The sequence below is a fragment of the Budorcas taxicolor genome, chromosome 9 (genome assembly GCF_023091745.1).
Source record: "Budorcas taxicolor isolate Tak-1 chromosome 9, Takin1.1, whole genome shotgun sequence".
Classification (NCBI taxonomy): domain Eukaryota; kingdom Metazoa; phylum Chordata; class Mammalia; order Artiodactyla; family Bovidae; genus Budorcas; species Budorcas taxicolor.
Genome location: NC_068918.1, coordinates 80352515 through 80373497, shown reverse-complemented (window position 1 = coordinate 80373497; position 20983 = coordinate 80352515). Strand labels below are relative to the sequence as shown.

At 43.4% G+C, this 20983-nt stretch overlaps 1 protein-coding gene across 1 annotated transcript in view; it reads left to right on the top strand.

Moving 5' to 3' along the window:
• The window catches only part of SYNE1 (spectrin repeat containing nuclear envelope protein 1), a 408382-nt gene that overhangs the window by 379148 nt on the left and 8251 nt on the right, over window positions 1-20983 (top strand). The window contains exons 136-145 of the mRNA XM_052645623.1: window positions 749-1079; window positions 3485-3553; window positions 5306-5448; window positions 7557-7683; window positions 8429-8640; window positions 11876-12076; window positions 13499-13627; window positions 15441-15653; window positions 18294-18386; window positions 19800-19858. Coding sequence (XP_052501583.1) covers window positions 749-1079; window positions 3485-3553; window positions 5306-5448; window positions 7557-7683; window positions 8429-8640; window positions 11876-12076; window positions 13499-13627; window positions 15441-15653; window positions 18294-18386; window positions 19800-19858 — 1577 coding nt within the window. The remainder of the gene's footprint in view (window positions 1-748; window positions 1080-3484; window positions 3554-5305; window positions 5449-7556; window positions 7684-8428; window positions 8641-11875; window positions 12077-13498; window positions 13628-15440; window positions 15654-18293; window positions 18387-19799; window positions 19859-20983) is intronic.

The following is a 20983-nucleotide window of genomic DNA, read 5'->3' as shown; positions in this document are numbered from 1 at the left end:
GAATGAGTTTATATGTATATGCATATAAACTGAACTGACATATATATATATACACATATACATATATATATACACATACACATACATGCATTTAAAGAGCTTAGAAGAGTACTTGGCACATATCTTCCGTGGAAGATCAAGAAGCTTCTAGAGGAAACAAGGGGGTAAAGGTGAGCAGTGTTAAACAGTGGCTCAATTGATGTCGTTATTTAGCTGAATTTATCTTTCTTTTCCCTAATCGCTACCACAATCATAGCTCATTGTCAAGATGTTATTATTAGAATATTTGTCATCTTCTGTGATAAAGTGTATTTTCTATCTGGAATATAAGGTGGAAAAGGACCAGGGTTTTATGTAAAAGACTAGGGTTTTATCCGTGATTCCCTTTGGCTCCTGACCTGTGCCATTCAGTACTTACTGTGTTGCACGTTAGGTACTAAGTTATCTTTATTTACAGTCTATCCTATTTAATCTTCTGTCAAGTTGTTGATGTAGGCCTTAATATTATCTCCATTTTACCAGCGATAAAACTGAGAATTTGCTAGATTCACATATAAGGCATTTTGAAAAGTGCTCAGAAGATACTTATTTATTATTCGATGATAGGAAGTTTAAAATTAACCCTACCAAGACAGGGATGTGGTCCAACCTGGCTTGGGTGCTGGAGGCTGATGAGAGGCAGAGCACAGAGTGGGGAGGGGAGCCGTTGACCGCTGCAGTAACAGGGCTGTCTTCGCCGCGTTTCTAGCTCCCAGATGATGAGCACGACCTCTCTGACCGGGAGCTGGAACTGGATGAGGCTGGAGCTCTGTCGGACCTCCACTGGCGGGACACCACGGACGGCGTGCTCTCCCCGCAGCCTTCCTCCAACCCCTCCCTCTCACTCGCCCAGCCCCTCCGGAGCGAGAGGTCTGGACGAGACACCCCCGCCAGTGTGGACTCGATCCCCCTGGAATGGGACCATGACTATGACCTCAGCCGTGACCTGGAGTCCGCCGTGTCCAGAACTCTGCCATCTGAGGGCGAAGAGGGCCCAGAAGATAAAGATTTCTACCTCAGGGGAGCTGTTGGCTTATCAGGTAGGAAAGAGCTCCTCCTACGTGTATGCTAGCTTGAGAGAAAATACGAAGGAATGGATACTGTCCTGAAAACCCATAGGCTAAGCAGAATCATCTTCCTTCTCCCAGCAGGGGAACTTGTACTCAATTGGATATTAACATGATTCACAAATGCAAAATTGATATGACCACTGATTTATCCCACATATGCTTATATTCTTACTATATGGCTGGCACTTTATAAGTACTGGAAATACACAGTTCCTTTTCTTTTCAAAGAGCTTACATTCTAGGGTGGTAGTGTGGTAGTGTGGAGATGGTTTATTCGCCAAGTCATGTCCAACTCTTTTTGATCCCACGGACTGGAGCCCACAAGACTCCTGTGTCCATGGGATTCTCCAGGCAAGAATACTGGAGTGGGTTGCCATTTCCTACTCCAGGGGATCTTCCCAATCCAGGGGTCAAATCTATTTGCATCCCCTATTGCCGGCAAATTCTTTACTTCTGAGCTAGCAAGGAAGCCCTAACACTCTAGGGTGGAACACAGACAAATAAGAAACACTTGTGTGAAACATTTAGTGCTGGAGTAGCAGGGTACAGACGGTGATGTGAAAACAGAGCCCAGGGGTGGCTGAGCCGGAGCTTTGGGGAAAGGCTTTAGAGGAGAGACCTGTGCTGAGACCTGCAGGGTGAGTAGAAGTCAGTCAGGAGGATGTGACGGTGTCCAGAGGAGAGGACAGCCATCAGCCTCAGCACCTTCGGTCACCTGGAGTTTGTCTAGAATGACAGGGCTGCAGCTTGAGAGGTGGAGAGTGAGCAAAGAGGAGATGGAAAGGCGAACCAGGGCCTGGTCATACAGCAACCTGTTTATCATGAAAAGCAGTTTTACCGTGAAGACCCTGGACAGTCACAGCAGGGCTCTAAGGAGGGAGGCAATGGGATCTGATGTCTGTTTTCAAAGAACCTGTCTCAACAATATCTAGAGAAGGGCACATTGAAAAAAAGGCCAGATGGAATCACTTTACAGTCCAGGACGCAGACGTGGTGATGGCCTGAACTAAGGAAGCAGTGCTGGGAATAGATGAAAGAGCTGTGAGAAATCATGAGACGGCTCCCGCATGACTGATGGCTGATTGGATTGCAGTTGAAGTGATTTTTTCTGGTGTGAGCATCTTGGTAAAAGATGCAGGTGGTCCTAGGCTCTGAGGACCATGAGTAGGAGAGAATGTTCTTGGTGGCTGTGGAGCCACGGGGTCAGGGCAGTGAGAGAGCGGGAGGCAGTGAGTTCCTCTGTGCATGTCCTGAACTTGAGATGCTGAGGCCTAGCCCACAGGAAAAAGCCAACAGCGGATGACTGCACGGGTCGGGAAACAGAAATGTGGATTAGATAGTTATCCACATGTCAGTGGTCCACAAGGAAAGGAAGGAGACCACACAGGAAGAGTGTACAAAGGGAAACAAGACATATGAAACCTCAGGAAGCACGTACAGTGAAGGGGTGGACAGAGAAAGAGGAGCATTTTAAGAAAGGTGAGTCTAAATAGAATAAATAACCAGAGGCCAATTTGTAGCCCTTATAAACGCACCTCACACATTTCCTAAAAGACAGTTTCTGCTTTTTCTTTGTGTGATGGTTCACATTTGGATTCCCAAGGGGCTGACACTGTACAGAAAGAAATGATTTCTCTCATTTTATTTTGTTTTTACAGTGCAGCCTAATAGCTAAGCATTTTGCATCTAAAGCAGAAATACTCAATATGCAGTCCCTCAGCCACACGTGACAGCTGAGCACTGAAATGCGACTGTGCAGATGGGTACTTGCTGCGTCCAGTGCACTTACATAAACACACAGAATTCAAAGGCTTAGCACAGAGCAAGTGTGTCAGATATTGATAATAGTACTTTTGTTGATTACATGTTATACATGAGACTCATTGATTTAGTAAAATTAAGTATTGAATTTATTTTCATCCCTTGACTTGTCACTGTGGCCCTTAGACTCTTTAAAACAATGTATGCCATTTCTGTTGGACAGCACCGCTCTAGAACCTGTATGGATTGCAATTCCAGATATGCCACTACTAGCTGTTGAAACTTGAATGAGTAACAATTCCCCTGGGCCTCAGTTTTTTTCATCAATAAAATGAGAATAACACTTCCACACACCCTGTAGGGTTTCTGTGAGGATAAACGAGTGCCCAGAACATCGCCTGGCTCATAAAACACTCTCCATCAATGAGAGCCTTTATTATGATTTATTTCAGGAACCCTTTGGTGGTCGGACTCAGACTTCTCTGTATGTTCAAGAATTATCGGCCCAGAATGATTAATTTCCTTTTTTCCCTCTAGGAAAGTTATTTTCTTGCCATCAGGGGATCCAGATTTCCAGACCTTAGCTGTCAACTTAGACTGTGCTCTTTTTGCAGATGTAGTGATCCCTGAAAGTCCCGAGGCCTATGTTAAACTCACAGAAAGTGCAATCAGAAATTCCTCTGGTAGGCACCAAAGCCAAAGCAGACCTCCCCTGCTCACCTGTAACCAGCCTTCTCCTCTCCGAGCACCTTTACCTGCCCTCTCACAGCTCTGTGCCACAAGCATGTTAAGGCAGAACCTTCTTCTCTGACTGCCGTCTCAGAAACAGAAACCCAAACCACTTGGTTGATCCACACCAAGAGTAAAACTTCAGTGAAAGTGAAAATGTTGGTCGCTCAGTCATGTCCCACTCTTTGTGACCCCGTGGCCTAGAGCCCGCGAGGCTCCTCTGTCCACAGAATTCTCCAGGCAAGAATACAGGAGTGGGTAGCCATTCCCTCCTCCGGGGGATCTTCCCTGGGTCTTCCCAGGGATCAAACCTGGGTCTCCCACATTGCAGGCAGATTCTTTACTGCCTGAGCCACCAGGGAAGCCCATAGCTTCAGTAAGCAAGTGCAATAAAACAACCATTCAACTTGCGAAATGGTAGTCACTCTCAGTAAGCATGAACTATGATGCCCATTAATGGCAGAAAATAGGAGATGGAAACACTAGTCTTGGCACTGGTGCTGTAGCTCCCTGCTTGGTTGTAACAGCTCTGACTTTATGATTTCAAGGAGGAATTGCAGACCCACCACTGGCTGGGGAGTCAGGGCTCAGGGATTCTGTCCCCAGTTCCCTAGCTTCTAGGTGGGACTCCAGGCCCATTGTATCTTCCTGATCTCTGGGGGCCCATAAAAGACAAAGGGTGAATCAGGTATTCAGCTCCAAACAATTAGGCTCTCGCTGTAGACAAACTGTAGTTCAGAGTCTGTACTCTGGAGGACAATGGAGAGAACAGGGCTGGACCCTGGTGACAGGATGTTGACTCGTGAGATGATTAGTTTACACTTACATTTCTGCAGAAAAGCAAAAGGATGGGAAATAAAGTCTCATTACTAAACTGGTGACTACCTGAGTGGTTCCCAGTGAGAGACTTCTTCCAGGTGCATTTAGGCCTTCTTTCCAGAAGAGAATTAATAAAGCTTACTAACATTTACTCTGCTTTCACCCTGTGCTAGCTTCACTCTGACGATCATATTCTTGTTGAGTTCAAAGACTGTACCGCACACACACACACACAAATTTCCAAAACAACGTCACGTCTCTCAAAGGAGGTAAGCCAGGAGTTCTAAGCTCTGAGTGAGAGCGCACCTGGATGGAAATGCTACAGTTTTCGCTTTCTCCTGATTTTGTGTCAAGTTTCAGACAAAAGGAAGTCATTCCTAGCGTGGCTCCTCCACACATACCTTTCCTCGGCTCACGTGAAGTCTTGCCTTAGGTGGAGGATGCAGCCACCTGGGGCTGCAGGGGCACCATCTTCTACTGAGATGCAGAAAGGAAAATAAGATGGTGTGACTTTCTGTTTGATAAGTGACTGCAGAGAGAGCCTGAGACCTAACTGACTCCCAGTTATTGGGCAGCAGAAGGGACCACCTGCGGTTTCGAGAATGGCCCTCCCCAACTCACAGCGTGCAGATTTAGGAGGAAGCAGACCCACAGGCTGTGAGAACCTACTGTGTGGCCCCTGGGGCAGCGCCCAGTCAGCTCGGACTCCTGGTCAAGCACATTCATCAGTCTAGTCATTTGAACTCCTAACCCACCAGCATGTCAGTACTAAATGTGCCTTACGACCACCCACACACCTGCCATCTCTCTGCTGCCCTGCCTGTAGCATTTCTTAACCATCCCCTCAAATGTCAAGCTTATCAAGATTCTCATGATTGGCGCTGCAGGGGACCCTGGTGCCTTGGAGTCACAGATCCGACAGCTGGGCAAAGCCTTGGATGACAGCCACTTTCAGATGCAGCAAACGGAGAATATCATCCATAGCAAAACGCCCACAGGACCAGAGCTAGACTCTGGCTACAGAGGCTACGTGAGTATCCGGGCCCTTCTTGATCCTCACACATACCTGGTGATCACAGCTGTGTGACAAAGAGCCATCTGTTTGTGGCATGAGGTCTGTGTCCGCTCTCCACATACCAAGCTGCCCTTGAACTCATAGGTGTGTGTGTGCAAAACAAAGCCCTGTTACCAGGTTACCTTTGGTGCAAAAGTGGTCTGTGCTCAGACCCCTGATCTACCTTAAGAACCAGCCTGTTCCTTTACACCGAGAGCTGAAAGTGAAAGTGTTAGTCAGTCAGTCAGTCAGTCGTGTCAGACTCTTTTTTTGACCCTGTGAACTGTAGCCCGCCAGGCTCCTCTGTCCATGGGATTCTCCAGGCAAGAATACTGGAGTGGGTAGCCATTCCCTTTTTTAGGGGATCTTCCTGATCCAGGGGATCGAATCCGGATCTCTTGTGAAATCTTTTCACAGATTGCTTTGGCCCCGGAAGGTGATTAGGCATTCTTTCAAATTCAGTTAATGATTTTCGGACCAAGGTTATGCTCGGAGCAGCAGATTTCAGCTGGTATATTGCTAACATGGAATGGGCTTAGTTCTTTTCCTGGGTGTCTTTCGAGTCACTTGATGATCCTGGGACTTTTTAATTCTCTTGTTTGTTCTCTCATTCTGGGGAAAACAATTTTGACCAAGGAGATTTGGAGAGAAGATGGCAAGAGATTGTGTGTATTACCAGTTCCATTTTTGAAGCTTTTTGTAAAGTATGTAATAGCTTTACTCTGCTCAAGTTACTGACAGAATAACTTCCCAGAGAAATACTCAGAGAATTACCTGTTTTCTTACGCATACTTAAGCAAGAAGATTTGAAAGTGAATCTCTTCAAGGCCTTCTGTCATGTCTTTTCACACCCAAAAGACTGCCTTGTAAAAGGAAGGAAAAATTAATTTCCCTAAGCCTAATGACAATTCACACGTACTGCTTTTTTGAAACCAGGGGAGAGAACCTTTTATGTTGACGTTAACATCCTCACAGTCAAAGAAGAGTAATTAATTAATCATGAGTTTACTTCCTGTTCAATTTGGCCTCTTATCCTGACTTCTATTATAGTGAAATCTCCTTTTTAAAAATATAATACAGTTTCACAATGAGTGTGCTGAAATCACTGAGATTATACTTAACACCAATCAAAAGCAATCAAAGTAACTTAATAGCAACGTGATTTGGTAAAGGCTTTGAAAGAAAGCGTTATGATCAGTGTAGCAGGCGTGCCTTGAAGTGATTTGTTCCTTTAGTCTTTGAATATGTGCATGATATTAAATATGGAGTTGGAAGCTTTTCTTTTGATGTCAAAATTTATTCCCTTAGTATCCATTAAGCATTGCTTAGATTTTCTCATGAAACAGCTGGTGTTAATATTGTTTTATTCTTTTAAGCATTTTAATTACTTAATGCAAATAGATGCCCCTGTGAGATTTGTGGTAATATCACTGTTCCCACACTTCAGTTTAAGAAAAAGGGAGCAGCTTGCCAAAGACAATATGTTATATTGCCAGCTGGGGGCTCTGAGTGTTAGATCCCAGATCGATTTAGTCTGTTTTGATTCATAAATTTTAAAAGAAATTGGGAGGACTTGTGCAAAACCATGTGTGCCAAGTGTATCTTCAAGGCATTGCTTTGTGTAAATATGAATGAGTCACATGTTTTAGAAGCATGTTTTTGAACTTGACTTTGTTTCCAGCAGAGCAGCTTACTCTCTTTTTCTTTTTTTTTTTTTTTTTGGGTCTGCGGGGTCTTCATTGCTGCAGAGCCTTTTCTCTAGTTGTGGTGAACGGGGCTACTCTGTAGTTGGGGTGCAAGGGTTTCTCATTGCCGTGGCTTCTCTCGTGGAGTACAGACTCTAGAGCTGTAGACTCCGGGATCCTCCCAGACCAGAGATGAAACCCATGTCTCCTGAATCGGCAGGCAGATTCTTTACCACTGAGCCATCAGGGAAGCTAAGAGCAGCTTACTCTTTACAGAGAGGCAGCACTTAGCCACTGTCCTTTTTGAGGAACTCCAAAGATATTTTACCCAGGATCTCTTGCACTCATGACAGCTTGAGACTTTTGTGACAAGGGAGCCTCTTTTCTGTGTCTAAACAGATGAAACTGCTGGGTGAATGCAGCGGCAGCATAGACTCGGTGAAAAGACTGGAACACAAGCTGACCGAGGAAGAGGACCATTTTCCTGGCTTTGTTAACTTGAATAGCACTGAAACCCAAACAGCTGGTGAGTGAGTTGTGCTCTATTCAGGACAGAGTGAAATAAAAGATCTCAGAACGCTTTGATGCCTCTGAGTTCCACTGTGTTGCTTACCTCAATCTATACAATTCTGTCCTGAGAACTTTCCTCCAGGTTACAAGGATCTCTGGGGACAGAACAAGAAGGTGAAAAGTATCACAGTGGTTTTTCCCCATGTCCCATTTATTTTGAAGCATCATCTTTGAATCACTAGTCAGGAATCTTCTATATACATGCCCAGTGGTCTCAGAGGTCTATTGCAGAAAGAAACTAAGAACTGAAAGTTATCTTCACCAGCTTTATTGTTGTTGTTGTTTTTAATATTTCTGTATGTATTTATTTTGGCTGCCCCAGGTCTTAGCTGCAGCATGCAGGATCTAGTTCCCTGACCAGGGATCGAACTCAGGCCACCCTGCACTGGGAGCAGGGAGTCCTAGCCACTAGACCACCAGGGAAGTCCCGATGTTCACTCACTTTAATGCTATCCCTTCATAAATCTCTTTACAGTGTTAAATCTTACGTAGCTTATTTTTTCTTCCCCATCATTGTTAAAAATTCAGATAGGAAAAATACAGCCACTGTACTGTTACTTACAGCTGACAGCAATAGGAATGCCCAGTGGCGTTACTTTCTTTTCTGTTTTAGAGTTAGCTCCCGTCGGTTTCAAGCATTTCCTAAACATTCCTCATGGAGGAAAACCCCTCACTCTCATGTGCGTGTCCTGTCTTGCCAGGTGTGATTGACCGCTGGGAACTCATCCAGGCAGAGGCCCTGAGCAAGGAGCTGAGGATGAAACAGAAGCCCCAGAGGAGGCAGCAGTTGGACTCTGATCTGAATAGCGTTCTGACCTGGCTGCGGGAGACGGAGGGCGACCTGGAACAGCTTCAGCGCCTGCAGCTCAGCACCGACATCCAGTCCATCGCGCTCCAAATCCAGAAGCTGAAGGTAGCTAGCTGCCCTCAGCCTTTCCCATGGCGCCAGACAGAAAGCGGCCCCGTGGAATGCCCAGTCAGATGAAAAAAACCAGCCCTGGCTGTTACACACTCACATAGCAGTGGGCCAGTGGTTGGTGGAAATGGACACGAATGTTTCCCCAGCCATCCCGAGTCAGAGTGTTCCTAGGAAGGCTTGGAAGGGTTAAGAGCTGGATTTAATTGCAGAACCAGCCCCATAAAAATGTGTGTGTGTCTTAGTTGCTCAGTCACATCCAACTCTTTGAGACCTCATGGGCTGTAGCCCACAGGCTCCTCTGTCTGTGGAATTTTCCAGGAAAGAATACTGGAGTGGGTGGGTAGCCATTCCCTTCTCCAGGGGATTGTCCCGACCCAGGGATCCAATGCGTGTCTCCTGCATTGCAGGCGGATTCTTTACCATCTGAGCCACCAGGGAAGCCCCTCATGAAAATAATTATGATTTAATGACCCGTTAAAATTGCGTAAAACCTCCAGGTACCTCTGGGACCTAGTTAACCTCTTTTAAGGCAAACACAGCTATGGCCAGGGTCCTGCAAGTCTTATCTAGAGCTGGAGAGGAAGCCTCTCCTAGATGGTATACATGTGAGTTTGTGGAGACCTAAGGAAGCCACTTGTCCTCTTGGAATCAGCAGAACTTCTGAACTAGATTATGATAGTGGCAGAAGCAATTTTCAGTGTAATGAATCCAACTAAACAAAACCTGTGGAGTAATCCTGCTAAAACACCTGACATTTCTATTTGATTTTGACCTTGTTGGGTGTAGTACAGAAGATAACCTTCTCTAACACCCTCTCTAGATCTTAAAAATCCTCCTCAGCCCAGCTATTGAGATGCATGTGTGGAGACTTTTGTAAGCATACTATGGATGGAGAGCTCAGTGTCTTCTTAATAGCTCTCTTGGTCCTGCCTTTTTGTCTGGAGAACGTCAAGCTGTGCTCTTCCTCAGATGTAGCTACTGGGCCCTCTAGTCTCAAGGATTAAGCAAAGCACACTGCCTTTGTGTCTCCCTGGTTTCTGTGTGTGCTGGTTTTCTTTGGGGCTGATGTTTTTCTGCCTTGTTTTAGCTGTTATTTCGTTTTAAATTTTCAAACAGTGAAATGAGTCTTCCCGACCACTGCTCAGACTTCTTATAGAGTAGTCTCTGTACCAGCTCCATCAATTTCAAGATGAAGCATCAGATGGGAGATGCAATTTGTATTCTCTGGATTACGTTTTTTTTTTTAAGAGTGCTTAAATTTCTTGAGTGTCTCTCCAGGAAAATGTAAGGCAGTGTTGCATTATAATCAGTTCCTTAAAAGGTTGATGAAGCAAACACTGGCCAGAATCTGAGGCCTAAGTGAGATCAGAGTGGAAAAATTGAGACCTTGAAAGTCTCCCTACGTGATAAGAAAAAGCCACCCTGTTATGCATCCCTCCTCTATCTTTCCTGTCTGTTTTCTGAGGATAAATATGTGGAATAACCTAGTACTTTCTACAATATTTGTGGATTTTTATGCTGTTTCTGTGGTTGACTCTATATCATGGCATGTTAAGAATCCACTTAAAAGTGAAAATTAAGACAAGTTGGAAACATAACAAATGGTGAGAATTATACGAAAATGTAGCCTGGGTAGATGTGATCTATAGGGTCACTGACTACCTTGATCTGGGAACATTTAAACAGTACCAAGATATTCAGTGATTAATGTATAACCTTGTACTCAAGTTCTTGAAATTTAGTTCTAGATTTTGGGGAAATACACACAGTAACACATCAGTCACCCATTTGTTTTTGTTTTGTTTTTTGTGAAACCAAGCTAAATTTGTTAGTAGATGAAATACTATTTATTCTCTTTATCATCTCAAAAAATCTGGCCTGTGGCAAAGGCAGTGTTCTCAGGCTGTGGACCACTGACTGTCGGTGCCTGTGAAGTCAGAACAGCTGGAGGCCAGGGCCTAGGAATCTGCTTTCTTACCAAGCGGCACATTTCATACCTATGCGCACAACGTTGAGCAGCGTTGTTTTCAGCAGCTAAGTCATGTCTGCTTCTTTGCAGAAGCAGACCCCATGGACTGCAGCACGCCAGGCTTCCCTGTCCTCACTATTTCCCAGAGTTTGCTCAAACTCATGTCCATTGAGTCTATGATGCCATCCAGCCATCTCATCGTCTGTCACCCTCTTCTCCTCTTGCCCTCAATCCTTCTCAGTCTTTTCCAGTGAGTTGGCTCTTAGCATCAGGTGGCCAGAGTATTGGAGCTTCAACTTCAGCATCAGTCCTTTCAATGAATATTCAGGGTTGATTTCTTTTAGGATTAACTGGTTTGATCTCCTTGCAGTCCAAGGGACTCTCAAGAGTCTTCTCCAGTACCACAATTCAAAAGCATCAGTTCTTTAGCACTCAGACTTCTTTATAGTTCAACTCTCACATCCATACTGGACTACTGGAAAAACCATAGCTTTGACTAGATGGACCTTTGTTGGCAAAGTGATATCTCTGCTTTTTAATATGTTGTCTAGGTTTGCTATAGCTTTCCTTCCAAGGAGCAAATGTCTTTTAATTTCATGGCTGCAGTCACTGTCCACAGTGATATTCGAGCCCAGTGAGTAGCATTAGTCTACTGAAGTGGAATTTGTACGCTGGAACTAAGAGCACATTTCCTGCTGCTCAGAACTGTTGGACGATGCTGTGTTTGGTTTGTTTTGGTTGGTTTGTTGTTGGACTCCCATGATAGGGGCTAAGTTCATCGTACTCTTTAGTTCACTGCCCAGGATCATCTTTGCTTCCTGCAAAGTTCCTTTTTTTATTTATCTATCCCTTTTCTCCCACTGTTTCTTAATCCCCATTCCTCAAACCCATAGCAACCATTCCAAAATTTTAATCTTCTTTTTTCACATGTATTCCTGAAAAATGTGGATTCGTGTGTGCACAATGTACTTTAAATTGCCTAAGTGCTGTTCTCTAACCTATAGCAATCTGTTTATGACTCTTTCACTTACAACTATATCTTCTTAAGACCCATTTATGTCAGTAAGTCTATATCTGATCCAGTTCTTTTAGCTCCAGTGTGTTCCCCAGTGGTGTATACCTTAGCCATTTTGCTAAGGCCAGTGTTAATTAATGGATCTTTTGAATTTGGGTGAAGCATTTCCAGAGGTCTCAGACTACATCTCTTTAACGTTTTTATTGTTGTTTTCCGTGTTTGATTGTTCTCCTTTCTCTTTGCAGGAGCTCCAGAAAGCTGTGGACCAGCGCAAAGCCATCATCCTCTCCATCCATCTGTGCAGCTCCGAGTTCACTCAGACTGGCCAGGAGGAGAGCCAGGATCTTCAGGATCGCTTGTCCCAGATGAACGGGCGGTGGGACCGCGTGTGCTCCCTGCTGGAGGAGTGGCGGGGTCTTCTCCAGGATGCACTCATGCAATGCCAGGTCTGTGGGGCTTTGGGCAGGCCACGTTCCAGAATCCAATATTTCCAGTGCAGCTGAGTCTGTGACTCAATTTATCAAGATCACTAGAGGGATGCAGTTACTTCCCAAAGTCAGTATTCATGTGAGATAACTTTGTGCCCAGTTTTCATTTTACTGGAGAATGTGTCCATATGACCCAGAGTTGAAAAACCCCATCTCCTTTAGAATTTGCAAGAGACTATTCCCATCAATTTGTCTGAGCCTCACCATTCCTCCTTTGACTCATTCATTTATTTGTTCAACAGATATTTTCTGAGCACATTAGGAGACATCCAAGTGAGCATTACAAATATTTACCCATTCATCCAGACCACAGTTACTTGCCTAGTGTTTATAGACATGACAGACTCTGCACCAAGCAGGCAGGATACAGCCCAGCCTTTGCTTTTGCTGGGGAAGATGGGACAACAAAAATGCAAATAAATGCTTAACCAAGCTACTTCCAGATGATGATAAGGGTAACCGAATGAAAGCACTTTGGAATGGTGAGAAGGGAGGTTGTATGAATGTGTGAGCTGATACTGGAAGGATGTTGCCAGGAAGGAGGTCAAGCAAGTGGCAAGTCTCAGAAGCAGGAAAGGGCTTAGCATCTTCAAGGACAGAGGAGGCCGGTGTGATCGGAGACGAATGGCCAAGAAAGATCCAGGAGGTGGTCAGGAGACAGATCATGCAGGGCTTTGTGGGCAGGGCCAGGAGTTTGGGTTGTAATCTGAGAAGGATGGGAAGCCTGTATTCCAGGATTGTAGGTGCCTCCGAGAGTAATGGCTGCTTGAAAGCAGGTACCCAAGCTGTGGTTTCCCCCATCTCTAGTTTAGCGTCTCCCACCATGGAGATCTTCCATAACCATACCTTGATTAAATGAACACATGGATGTGGAGAGAAGGGATTGAATTTAAGCCTTCAAGGATGGAAAGATTTGGGGGCATCCCTGGAGGTCCAGTGGCTAAGACTCCGTGCTCCCAGTCCAGGGGTCCTGGGTTCAATCCCTAGTCAGTGAGCTAGATCTCATATGCCACAACTAAGACCCAGCACAGCCAAATAAATAAATTTTTTTTTTTTTAATGTTGGAAAAATTTGAATACAGGAGGAAGAAAGAGGAGGAGAGTTCTTGTCTCTAATCTGTGTTAGAGCCCTAGGAATTCAATATTTGATGCCGGTTTTCCTTATGTCTAATTTTCCCCTAGAGTAATATATTAGATGCTTTTTGGTAAGAACTTGAACTCAGAGAATTACAATAACTTCAGTGCCTTGCTTAGAAAGGAGTTGTATATAAGATCTGAAAATCAATGGTAGGAATTGTAATACATGGATATTTAAGCTGTGAGAGAAAGAAAAGTGTCTCATTCAAGATGATTTTATGCTCCTTTTTTTTTTTTTCCATAGGATTTTCATGAAATGAGTCACAGTTTGCTTCTTATGCTGGAGAACATTGACAGAAGGAAAAATGAAATTGTCCCCATTGATTCTAACCTTGATGCAGAAATACTTCAGGACCATCACAAACAGCTTAAGGTAAGATATGTGGACTTGGACGGCCTCTGCTTATGTTATAGGTGGTTCTACTTGTTTACCTTTTATGTTGTAGTCTCCTAGTCTTTCTTTACCCCTCATGACTTCTCATCTCTGTGAAACAAGCATGTGCATAGAAGATGGCTTATGCTTGCTTTAGAATCTCGTTCTAAAGCCATTGCTCATCTAAAAATCTGTCTTCATCTTTTTCTTTAGCTAATTTTTTAATAGACTTTTGTAAAAAGGTTTTTTCCTGAGACTTTTTTTAAAGTCTTAATTGAATTTGTTACAATCTTGCTTCTCTTTAATGTTTTTGGTTTTTTGGCCACCAGGCATGTGGAATCTTAGCTCCCTGACTGGGAATCAAACCCACATCCCCTGCATTGCAAGGCGAAGTCTTAACTGCTGTACCACCAGGAAAATCCTCAGATGGTCTTCATCTTAATTAGCCTGTTTTTATCAAGGCTGCTCTATGCTTATTTTCAGTTTGTTTCTAATTTAAACTTTATACATTGAATCTATGTCCCAAGACTATTTTGGATAACTGATAATAAAAGGACATTAAATCTATTAAAATAGAGAATCTATTAAAATAGAGACCATTAAGGATTCTTAAGAAGAATTAAGTATGTAGATTCAATCTCAGCAACAAGGTTTCTGAAATCTAAGACAAGGGAAACATGGTAAGTTAAACGATTTTCATTACCTGAGAAAAAGGAAATATACTAGTTCTTAAGGAATAGGAAGCTTTTTCTAGTACTAAATTCAAAAGGATATTTGCAAGATTTCTGTGTAGATTCTTATGCAAAGAACTTCAGACAATATAATGTGCCATATACTTAAGTGATTTTATGGAAGATAAGGAAGCATATTTGAGTTCCATTAGGAGAAAATAATTTTCACTTTGTCACTTTCTGTATTTTTAAAATGTTATTTCTTAACATTTAACACTCACAGTGACCTAACCAACAGAATTGGCAGCTTTTAGTTCAGTACTATAAAGGTCTTAGAAACCCAGAGGAAATAGCTATTCAGCTACATTTTTACCAGACTTTTGACCTCAGACCGTAAGTTGTGAGTGATGAATCACCCATATGCCTTTTTAAGAATCTCAAATAGATATCAGAGTATACCTCAACCAAGCTGTTTTTCTGCATTTATATGTTTTACTTTTCTTTTTAAATGACTATTTTATGTCTCATTTGCATAATACTTTATATTTTAAATAATTGGAAGGTGCACCAATATGCACCTTCCAATAATACTGTGGACCAGGCAGGAATTAATGTCACCATTTTACCTAAAGGAAATCAACCCTGAATACTCATTGGAAGGACTGATGATGAAGCTGAAGCTCAAATATTTTGGCCACCTGATTTGAAGAGCCAACTGATTGGGAAAGAGACCGATGCTAGGAAAGATTGAGGGCAGGAGGAGAAGGGAGTGGCAGAAGATGAGACAGTTAGATAGCATCACTGGCTCAATAGACATGCATCTGACAAACTCCAGGAGATAGTGAAGGACAGGGGCGCCTGGCGTGTTGCAGTCCATGGGGTCACAAAGAGTTGGGCTTAGTGACTGAAAAACAACCACCACCAGATGAGAAAATAGATGAGAAGGGTTCAAGGATTTTATAGGATGCTTTTTGGGAGAGGTAGGATTAGGTCCCTGATTCCCAAAGACCATGGCTGCTATATCCTTCCTTGTGTGATGGTTGGGTATAATTGTCCACTGCGTTAAAGTGATGTCATCCTGCACATGGGGACTTTCTCCAAGTATCAAAAATTCTTAAAAATATTTTTTATTATATTCTTAGCAAATAAGGCATGAGCTGTTGGAATCTCAACTCAAAGTGGCCTCACTGCAAGACATGTCTTGCCAACTGTTGGTGAATGCTGAAGGCACAGACTGTTTAGAAGCCAAAGAAAAAGTCCACGTGATTGGAAATCGACTCAAACTTCTCTTGAAGGAGGTCAGTCATCATATCAAGGAGCTGGAGAAGTTATTAGACATGTCAAGCAGTCAGCAGGTAAGCTCTCAACAGCTATCATTGTGTCAAATTTCCTGCAGGAGACCAAACAAGCACCATCTTTATCCATTTCAGAAAGACTCTGAATGGAGCACTTGTCAGAATAGAGTGTCTTTTCTTTCAATCACTGCTCTTACAAATCTGTCTCAAAATAAAAAAGCGACTCGAAAACTTTCATTAACAGGACACTACGTTTGATTCTGTTACATCCAAAAATCCTCTTGGAACTGTTACTGCTGACCCTGTTAGCACCATTATTATGGCATTTTATTTTACCCAGTTTATTTAAGAATGCATGTGCTTTCAGTAATACAGCGAGAGGAGGTCACAAGCAACTGGCGCATGTGAGTTTCATATTCAGACCTTAGAAGGCATGAACTCGCCTGACGCAGATGACAGTTAAGTCATCAGAAGTGTTCTCTACGAGCTTTTATTTATCTATTTACTTGTTTGTTTATCTCTTTATTTATTGGTGAATCTACTGCATCATATTAATATTGTTGGTTTTAAGAAATGCTTTCACAGGTAAGACTTCAGACATTCACTTGTGAAATCCTGTCATGAACACACAAACACGCTGCAGGCAACAGAACTATCTACTCCCAGTAACAGCAGGTGCCAGAAACAGTACAGTCTCTTTGATGCTAAAAGGGGTGGCTCTTGGATGACCGATGTGCTGTCTCTCCAGCCTGACCACCCTGCAGCTCTAAGGCAGATTCCATCACCCACTTCACGTCAGTGCATTCCCGCCACTGAGAAATAATAAAGCTTCAGTTCAGTTCAGTCGCTCAGTCGTGTCCGACTCTTTGCGACCCCATGAATCGCAGCACGCCAGGCCTCCCTGTCCATCACCAACTCCCAGAGTTTACCCAGACTCACATCCATCGAGTCGGTGATGCCATCCAGCCATCTCATCCTCTGTCATCCCCTTCTTCTCCTGCCCCCAGTCCCTCCCAGCATCAGGGTCTTTTCCAATGAGTCAACTCTTTGCATGAAGTAGCCAAAAGTATTGGAGTTTCAGCTTTAGCATCAGTCCTTCCAGTGAACACCCAGGACTGATCTCCTTTAGGATGGACTGGTTCGATCTCCTTGCAGTCCAAGGGATTCTCAAGAGTCTTCTCCAACACCACAGTTCAAAAGCATCAATTCTTTGGTGCTCAACTTTCTTTATAGTCCAACTTTCACATCCATACATGACCACTGGAAAAACCATAGCGTTGACTAGATGGACCTTTGTTGGCAAAGTAATGTCTCTGCTTTTGATTATGCTATCTAGGTTGGTCATAACTTTCTTTCCAAGGAGTAAGCGTCTTTTAATTTCATGGCTGCAGTCACCATCTGTAGTGATTTTGGAGCCCCCCAAAATAAAGTCTGTCACTGTTTCCACTGTTTCTCCATCTAGTTGCCATGAAGTGATGGGACCAAATGCCATGACCTTCATTTTCTGAATGTTGAGATTTAAGCCAACTTTTTCACTCTCCTCTTTCACTTTCATCAAGAGGCTTTTTAGTTCCTCTTCACTTTCTGCCATAAGGGTGCTGTCATCTGCATATCTGAGGTTGTTGATATTTCTCCCGGCAATCTTGATTCCAGCTTGTGTTTCTTCCAGTCCAGTGCTTCTCATGATGTACTCTGCATAGAAGTTAAATAAGCAGATTGACAATCTACAGCCTTGACGTACTCCTTTCCCTATTTGAAACCAGTCTGTTGTTCCATGTCCAGTTCTAACTGTTGCTTCCTGACCTGCATATAGATTTCTCAAGAGGCAGGTCATGTGGTCTGGTATTCTCATCTCTTTCAGAATTTTCCATAGTTTATTGTAATCCACACAGTCAAAGGCTTTGGCATAGTCAAGAAAGCAGAAATAGATGTTTTTCTGGAACTCTCTTGCTTTTTCGATGATCCAGCAGATGTTGGCAATTTGATCGCTGGTTCCTCTGCCTTTTCTAAAACTAGCTTGAACATCTGGAAGTTCACAGTTCACATATTGCTGAAGCCTGGCTTGGAGAATTTTGAGCATTACTTTACTAGCATGTGAGATGACAAAGCTTCAAGTGACCCAGTAATGACAGAGCTATTAAATACCTAGCTATTAAAACATAGCTATTAAATAAATAAATACCTCTATTTTCCAGAAGGCCCAAACTCACAACCAGGAAAGCCCAACACACTAGAAGAAATAGGTTCTGTTTTTACTGCAACTGTCCGATTCTATTTTTCAATTGTTTTTTAAACTGGGGATAGTTGCTTTACAGTGTTGTTAGTTTCTGCTGTTCGACTAAGTGAATCAGCTGTTTGCATACATGCATCCCCTCGTTCCTGGCCCTCCCTCCCACTCTCCACCCCATCCCACTCCTCTAGATCACCACAGAGCCCTGAGATGAGCTCCCTGCGCGATAAGGCAGAGTCCCACTAGCTATCTGTCTTGCACATGTATTTATGTCAATCCTAATTGCACAGTTCATCTGGTGTGCCCCCGACTCCCCACATGTCCACACATGTCTTCTCTACATCTGCATTTCTATTCCTCCCCTTCTCTTTTTCCCAAAGATGGGGATGGGGTGGGAAATACTTTGCAGATCGCAAAGCCATCATGGCTCCGGGACGTGGCATCGTTAAGAGCATCTGTTTCTCACGTAGGATCTGTCTTCCTGGTCTTCTGCTGACGAACTGGACACCTCGGGATCTGTGAGTCCTACCTCAGGAAGAAGCACCCCAAACAGACAGAAAACGGTAACTTCCCACGGGTTACTTTCAGTTGGCCCAAGGGAGGGAACACGGGGGCGCGGCGGCCTTTGTACCTGACGCAGGGTCCAAGGGCTCTCCCCTTGCAGAGCAGGGGTCCCCAGGCAGCATGGGGTTGTCACTCAGTGACACGGAAGAGCTCTGTTTCCTCAGTCCTGCCTTGAACCCTCTCCACAAGCACTCAGGAGCGAAAAGAGCAGTTCTGCTTTTCAGAAGAATCAGGGTTCAACGTTGCGGTTCATAAGCAGGGAGACAAATTATTTTTCTTGCTCCAAGGGCCATTTCTAATAGAACGGTGCCCCTTGTCCCTTTGGCAGCCCCTCCCTTCAAACCACCACTGCCGTAGTCCACCTCAGAAAGGTAGGCTCCACATAAAGGGGCGCCTCAGGCAGAGGTGGACAAAACCGAGCATCTCATGAGACCATGAGTTTATAAGACCAACGGGGGTTCTGCTGACTCTCAAGCGGAGAAGCTCCTGAAGGTGGTCTTGAAGGCTCTCTGCGATTGTATTGCCCCCAGAGCGGCACCAGCTCAAGATAACTCAACGCACAAGGCCTGTTATGGGGCTGTCTCCCTGGCACACAATGAGGAAGAAAAGACGTTTTGGCCCCTGCTACCCTCTCTACTTTGATTTCTCTGTGTAATTAGAGGCTTGTTTTTCGTTTTTTTTTTTTTTTTTCTGGTCTGGCTTTATGATTATATTCATTTTGATTATCATTCCATTTCTTTACTTTTTAGAAATATTGATTTCATTTGTATTTTTTTGTTATAAACACTTAAATTCTATGCTGATAAATGTTATTATCTTTTTAGAATTTTTTTTTGTTTACTACATTCACTAGTTTCCTATAGATCCTAGTTTAAGAATGTGAAGGAATACTGGCTTTTCAAGTCAAATTTTAGCCTTTATTTGAATATTTAATTTATTGAGTCTTCATCACTATACACAGAACAATCTCACTTTATCATTATTTTTGACCTACCTGCCAAGAATTGTAATATTTCTCCAGTGTACTGGAAGATGAAAAACTATGTAAAATACATTTGAAATCTGTAACATAACATATTGCAGTTTGTATTCATTGTAATTAAATATGCAGAGATCTTTGGGTGGTGTAGTCATTTATGTTTTTACCACGAAAAGGGGGGAAATAAATGTACCCTCTGTGATGTCATGCCCAAACCACCATCCATGTTTCGTCAGTGATGAATAATATAGATGTTCATTGATTTTGTTTCTTCAACCAAAGAAAAGCCAGTTTCCTTGATTCATGGGTACTGATCATTTTGTTTGATTTAAATTTCCTTTGCTGCACTTTTAGTTTAATTTTCATCAGTAGCTCGTCTTTATTTGCCTGGACTGAACATTCTTCTTTCTTTACCCCTGTTCATTGCAAACAGCCACGAGGCAAATGTAGTCTCTCACAGCCTGGACCCTCTGTCAACAGTCCACATAGCAGGTACCTTATTCTCCTGGTTTCCACACTGTTCTAGAACTCCAAGAGGATGATGAAAATTGTCCATGATTTAGTCAGGCCTGTATTTGGTCTTGAGAAACTACTCTTTTCAGTCCACACCCTTTCCTAATAAACTGAGAGAGAATTTTCTAAGTGGAAAGTACAAGAAAATCTCGGAGTGTAAAATATTTGGACCTCACCAGAATTTTGTTCAACTATACATAGGCCATCCAGTACTTTTCATCCGATGGTATTTATTCTGTGTCCTCGTAAAGATTCGACATCACTGATGGCACAGTGCCATTTGGTTCATGGCAGAATTTTATCATCCTCTTTATTTCTAGATTTTACAATAAGATAGGTGATAGATCAATGAATTATTTTACCATCCCCAGAACCCACAAATCTGAATAAAATCTACTAACACCCCCAGCTTTTTATTTTATTTTCGTGTTTTATCCAGATGGTGGGTTTGGGAGTCTCAACATGGCAAGTCCTAATCTGATATCACTTAAAATTTATAAGCACCTTCTCTCTTCTGCTTCTCCTAAAACTCCTCTTCAGCCAGCACACACACTTACCTTCCTGACACTCGGCCAGCTCTTTCCCTCTGGAAACAATAGCAGTCTCCCCCCGGCCCGGGGACCTCCAGATAGCCTCCTCACAGCTGCCGCTCTGCTTTATGCCTGGCTGCCAACAGTCCCTGTCTCTGCAGTTAGTGATGCTTTGCCTTCTTCGTTGTCGGTGTGATATCTGTGCCCCCAGCCCTTTCACTAATCAGTTCACATTTCCCCAGACCACTTTTTGAAAATGAAAATACTGTCCTTGGAAGCTGGCTCTTCATTCCAGTCGCCAGAAGTTCACTTTTAAAAGTGGTTTGTCTCACCACTGAGCTGGAATCTCAGTTCCTGGAAGGAGGGTGGGGGATGAGGAAGCGCACACAGGCCCTGAGTCAGAGTGTTAGCTTTCCAGCTGTGTGCTAAAGGGACCAGCCTTTGCTTCTGGTCGTTTCCACGCAGCTGTGTAGTACAGAACAGATCATGATCTGCTTTCTGGTTTTAAGCTTCCCTTCACTATGTTTTGCCTTTTTTTTTTTTTTCTTTCCCTTTGGTTTGGTTTGATGACAGT